General features: G+C 28.9%; 1 protein-coding gene across 1 annotated transcript; it reads left to right on the top strand.

Annotated features, from left to right (window-relative positions):
* Nucleotides 1-266: 266 nt before the first annotated feature.
* On the top strand, nucleotides 267-5,359 carry LOC145123949 (protein trichome birefringence-like 38). Its single transcript, XM_079059137.1, has 5 exons — nucleotides 267-727; nucleotides 1,582-1,753; nucleotides 4,391-4,566; nucleotides 4,646-4,804; nucleotides 4,943-5,359. Exons 1-5 carry the CDS (start codon nucleotides 402-404, stop codon nucleotides 5,226-5,228), a joined length of 1,119 nt encoding a protein of 372 aa, XP_078915263.1. The 5' UTR covers nucleotides 267-401; the 3' UTR covers nucleotides 5,229-5,359.
* The last annotated feature ends 999 nt before the right edge of the window (nucleotides 5,360-6,358 follow it).

Below are 6,358 nucleotides of genomic sequence, written 5' to 3'. Positions count from 1 at the left end.
GACAATTCAATTCTCAACCTTCCCATACATCCCTTTCAATCTGCCATTTTCCATGTATAATATACATCACTTTCCGAAAATTTGGAAACAGTAACCTGTGTTGCAATTTTAAAAATTAACTCAATTGCAAATAAAGTTATGTTATGATTAATATTTACATATTGAAAGAAACAGCAAGTTTGGGCTAAGCTGTAATATTACTTAATATATATGTGTAGTAATGAAAATTCTCTCTCTACATACACATATATGTGCATGCGGATGTATGTTCTCTATATATACAATTATGAATGGGGTAAAGGCATGAGAGACCAAGGGACACAGAAGACAGCCTTTCGCACATAATTATTGATTGAGCATAGTTCTCCAGTGCTCTCTCTTCACCAAAATCCAATAAAGATATGGATTTTGGTTACCATAGGAGGTGCCTTTTGTTGACTGGTGCAATCTTTCTTCTACAATTGCAGCTTTTTCTTGTTGTAACGTTGGCTAAAACACAAGTATCTTTGTCGTCATCCTATAATACCAGTAGTACTACATTAAGGGGGAGAGAGTTATTGGGGTGTGATATCTTCAGAGGAAAATGGGTAGTTGATAATTCATACCCACTCTATGCAGCTTCAAGCTGTCCCTTCATTGACTTTGAGTTCGATTGTCTTAAACATGGCCGCTCAGACACCGAGTATCTCAAGTATGCTTGGCAACCAGACTCCTGTAAACTGCCCAGGTACATATATCCTCCATTTCTCTCCTTCTCTTCTATTGGCTTGCTAGAGTGTATGCTCTTCTTAAAGATAAAGTAGCTAATGTAGAAATTTATGGTATTTGGGATCTTTCTGAAAAGAAAATAAAAAACTGTCCTTCTTGTAGTCTTTTAAAGAGAAGAGGTGTGACTGGAATCATTTATGTCCTGCAAAGGAACAATTCAGCATAGAGAATTAAATTCCATGCCTGTCTATGTCAAGTTTCTATATGGAAACAGTTCAGTTTAATTTCTTCCTAGTGCTGTAAACGAGTTCACTACAAAGTACAAATATATGGAAGTTACTCCACCCTCATGAAAACTGAAACATTTTAACATGGGTAAATAATCATGTTTAGTGCTTGATTAAAAAAACAAAAATACTTTATGCTAATATAATAGTAAAAATACGGAATCATTGGACCAATGTTGATTCTTTAATGATGAAATGATACGATTCTCACTTTTAGTTTAATTAACATATACATCTTTAATAAATTGACGCTATTAATCTCCTGTCAACATGATCGTTTATTCGTTCTTATAATATATATTTTCACATATGATTGATGGTTACTTTGTAACTGAAGTATATTATTGGTCAATCAAAATAAATTACTTTCCTTTTTTGTTTGATTAGGATTCTAACTTTTGGTATCATGCAAATAAATAAATTGCAAAGTAAATATATCTTTCTAACCAATATACAATAGAGGATAACATTTTTTTTCCAGTTGAAATTATTATTATTATTATTTTTATTTTTATTACCTACGCAATAATGGCAACACTTCAAATTCATGGGGTGTGAATTTCTAATACATGTGAAATTTATATAGGTTCAATGGGTTGGATTTGTTGAACAAATGGAGAGGGAAGAAGGTGATGTTTGTTGGTGACTCATTGAGTGAAAATATGTGGCAGTCCATGGCTTGTTTGCTTCATGGATCTGCGCCCAAATCCAAGTATTCTTTTCTGCACAAAGACTCAATTACTTCCCTTACTTTTCAGGTAAGCCCTTATATATTGCCCTCTAGTCAATTCTGATATCGTACTATGAAGACGATGTATCAAAGTTATAAACCCTCAATTTTATTAAATAAACCTCAATGTCACTTCTTTCTTGTCAACTTGATAATGATTAATTTTTTTTTTTATGTTTTTTTGAGCTCTTTTTTAAATTAGTTTATATAATTAGTATTTTTCTTTTTGTATTTACTAAATTATTTATTCATATTATTTAAACTCATTTTATTATGCAATATATTTATTTTATTTTAATTAAATCATTAATATCCATTTTTTCTTTTTAATTAGTCATTGTTATTAAACTTGCGTTAACTCAAATAATTGGTTGGCAATATTTCCTAGCTAGTTTATAACACACAAGAATTTTTTTTGTTTGTAACATGAAAAACTGGCCGGAAACATTATAATTCAAAATTTCCTATTTTATAAAACTAAAATTTTCTAAATTATGATTCAAATAATGACTTTTTGAAAAATAAAATTAATTTATAACACAAAATAATAGTTACATTATATAGTCAAAATAATAATGAAAACAAAACTAAGAAATAATTAAATAATATAAGTTTTAATTAGTCCATTTGTAATGATAAATTAATATTAGATCTCCTAGCTTGTACTTGAAATTTCAATTAATTAGTATATCAAATTTCCATTTTTAACACTCAAAACCATTTTGTTTTTATTACGTATGTAGTATAAATATAGTTTTTTTTATCATACTAACTTTGAAAACAAAATATATCATATTTTTTTATATGGCACAATATTAATGGGTTAAAAATTTATAAAATATATAATTTTTTTTCAAGCACGTACATCATTTTTGCAACTATACGGACGTTTTTATTTATCTTACATATAATATGTGGCCCTTTTTTTAGATTTGCCGCCAAATTTTAATAATTATTCTTAAAAAAAATATTATTAACAACATATATTTATATTAAAAAAAAAAAAAACTCAACATCATAACTTAAGTAATGATACAAACGTATTTTAGCTTTTTAGTTTATGTTCACTAAGTAACATAAAATTATATATATATATATATATATATATATATATATATATATATATATATAGATCCGGTAAGAAATTTTTTTTGGTAGGAAGGTAAGAAATTTTTTTTCTACATATTTTTTTGACGAACAAAAAAAATGAATCACTAGATGATTCATTTTTAAGTAAATTAAGAAAAAATTCACTTTTATGACAATTTTAGTAAATAACAATAAAATCATTGTATAAATGAATCATCGAGATGTTTTTTTTGAGAATTTTTTCTTATGAATCATCTTACAAATGAATCATCTAATGATTCATTTTGTTTGTTCGCGAAAAAAATATGTAGAAAAAAAACTTCTTACTTTCTACCAAAAATTTCCTTCTTATTTGATCTTAACACACACTCTCTCTCTCTCTCTCTCTCTCTCTATATATATATATATATATATATATATATATATATATATATATATATATATATATATATATATATATATATATATAATTAAAAATTAAAAATAATGTATTAAAATTGATTGATTAGACCAATTCATAAAAAACCAAGTAATAAAAACTCCCTAAAGGAGTTTTTTTAGCACCATCTATTGATTTAATGTCGGAAACTGGAACTATAAAAACTGTAAAAAGAATCATCTTCTTGTGTCAGTTGTGGTTATATAAGCCAGTGTTAGATGACAGCAGGATTTCCATTGAATAATTGATATGCATATGACATGATTATTCGACTCCAGATTACGAAATACAACAGTAGCTAAAGTAAAACGTCATGTCACTATTCAGTCATTTATTTTACATATCTCTTTGCAGATTAGTTTTCCTGATTTAAAAAATTTATTATATATTATTTTCTTGCCATGTAAATAAATATGTATTATACTCAGATAAGTACATCCACATTAATATTGTCCTGATTGAGAAGCTGGAATATGAAATAACCGAGCAAACATGTTTGTTAATTTCTGTGGATGTACGTCTTTGATAGCTAGACCTTCTACCTACTGCCATGTCTTTGTTTCTATTACCAAGTTGTCGGCAGAAAAGGTCAGCTAAGAAAGGACACCAGCAAAAAGGAGATGAATACGAAAATGCTTTAGAAATGGCATATTAAATAAATAAAATACACCTAACATATTCAGTAGTGAGACTAGCAAGCACAATCTTTACATCCATAGATTTAATTAAAATATCAATTCATAGTCTTTTCATATAAATATTTAAACAAGTATTTTTAAAAGTTAAGGTATGATGAAGACAAAAGAAAAGAGACAACAAGGTTCACAAGTGCGTTCTCATTCTGGAAAGTAGTTACTAAATGATTGCAAAAAAGTGTTTCTCCTTCTCAACCCTTATGTTGGAAATAGCAACCTTTGTTTTGGTTTTTTATTTTTTGTGGTTAAAAAGACATGTGGCCAGTCACTTTTCTTTTTTGTAAAAAAAATTGATATAATTTCATAATAATTTAGAGATATTGAGGTCGAACTTCATCTATGAATCTCACATTAATAGCTAGTACTACTACCCCGTACAATATAGATGAAAATGAAGAAATTCTGAAGTGTTTCATGGGTTTAACAATGAATAAATCTGCAGGATTATGGAGTAACAATATATTTATATCGCTCTACATATTTGGTCGATATTGTAAAAGAAAGCATTGGGCGTGTACTCAAATTGGATTCCATTCAAGGTGGTGATGCGTGGAAAGGAATGGATGTGCTAATTTTCAATTCATGGCATTGGTGGACACACAAGGGACACATACAGCCGTATGAGTCGCATTAATAACATTTATATATATAATAGTATGTTGATCTGGCATGTTAATATTATGTGCTATTTGGACAGATGGGATTATGTGCAATCCGGATCAAAAGTATCAAAAGATATGGATCGACTAGAGGCATATTATAAGGGCATGACAACATGGGGAAGATGGGTTGATCTCAATGTCAATCCATCCAAAACCAAAGTATTCTTTCAAGGGATCTCTCCTTCACATTACCAGTAAGTGCTTCACCCAACAATAAGCCAAAATATTTTTTAAAAATTTTATAACTTGTAGCATCAGGTAAGGAACATGTAAATATGTATGTCTTTCAGAAATGATAGTATATTTATTTTTAATATTCTTTTCAAAATCAGGGGAAGAGAGTGGGGATCATCATCAAAGAATTGTCGTGGAGAACTACAACCACTACAAGGATCAACATATCCAGCTGGATTACCTGAAGCTCAAGGTGTTTTGAACAAAGTTCTTAGGAGTGTAAAGAAACCAGTTTACTTGCTTGATATCACAACCTTATCCCAATTGAGAAAAGATGCGCATCCCTCATCATATGGTGGTGGCTCAGGCATAGATTGTAGCCACTGGTGTGTACCCGGGCTACCTGATACTTGGAACCAACTGTTATATGCAAGCTTTAGTTAATTGATATATTGATGCAATTTGTCTCACTAAAGATTTGTGCTATATAAACCGTACGTATTTGCATACGATTGAAGTGTGAAATTTTTTTAATTTCAAAGCCGATTAGTAGGGGTAAGGTATTGTTTTGGCTATTGTTGGAGTATATATTGTCCTGAATTCTAGCTCTGAAGTCTGAACTGCACATCTTTATTAAAAGCTTGCCTTTAGGCTTTCATGCCCTTCGATACACCATTTTCCTTGATCAACATTATGCTTTATAGGTCCAATATAGGGTTTGGTATGTGTAACATCCTAATTTGGGGCCTAAATAATTTAGGTTATTTAGTTAAAAAAAAATTTATAATACTAAATCTATTACTAATAACATAACAATTAATTAATTAATAAAAATAAAAAATGGTAAATAGATGAAATAAATAAATATATAAAATAATTTTATAATTATTAAATGAGTAATTAGTTAGAAATATAAAGAATAATTATGATTTTTTTATAATTTGGACATTAATCTAAAAATAAGTAAGTAAGGGCTAAAACTTCAATTATCCAAACTTGTGACAATTAGTCTCAACTTGACTTAAGGACTAAAGTGAGAAGAATTTTACACAAAAGGGGTTAGTTTGAATCATAAGAGTGCTGGCCAAGCTTCTAGGTTAACTAAAGGTTCATTTGAGATGATAAGCGGATGCCGGAGCTTAGTTGCCAAATCCCTAAAACTTCATGATTTATGATTTGAATAGACGATGAACAAGAGCTTCTTTTAAGCTTAATAAGATTGTCATGATCATATGAATATATGAAAGTAATTTATAGACTTGCATTAAGTCATTAAAATCTTAAGACATAATAGTTGTTACTTGATGTCATTTAAGTTTGCCTTGAAATGAACTCTATTGACATTAAGTGCTTAAATCATTAAGTCAATTTTGAGATACAAATCATTTTAATTCAAATATTGATACTAAGACTTATTTTATCCATAAATATTGTTTGGTTAAGTTTGGGAATGTTTGGATCCAAATGGAGAAAAGAACAATGCTAAAATGAAAACAAAAATGTATATGACAGGAACTCAATTGTAGGCATCCAACCGCTAGAATAAGAGGTCTTAGTGTCTTAGAGGATGAGCA

Source organism: Lactuca virosa, chromosome 7, assembly GCF_052849685.1.
Source record: "Lactuca virosa cultivar CGN04683 chromosome 7, Lactuca_virosa_CGN04683_v6, whole genome shotgun sequence".
Classification (NCBI taxonomy): Eukaryota; Viridiplantae; Streptophyta; class Magnoliopsida; order Asterales; family Asteraceae; genus Lactuca; species Lactuca virosa.
Note: the sequence above shows the minus strand (reverse complement) of the source record. Positions and strands in the feature narration are given on the sequence as shown.

What these genes read in the sequence shown, in the direction of transcription:
- LOC145123949 (XM_079059137.1), top strand. Translation starts at nt 402, where the DNA reads ATGGATTTTGGTTACCATAGGAGGTGCCTTTTGTTGACTGGTGCAATC. An exon ending in GACTCCTGTAAACTGCCCAG is followed by an intron (nt 728 to 1,581) that starts GTACATATATCC and finishes AAATTTATATAG; the next exon opens with GTTCAATGGGTTGGATTTGT. An exon ending in ATCTCTCCTTCACATTACCA is followed by an intron (nt 4,805 to 4,942) that starts GTAAGTGCTTCA and finishes TTTCAAAATCAG; the next exon opens with GGGAAGAGAGTGGGGATCAT.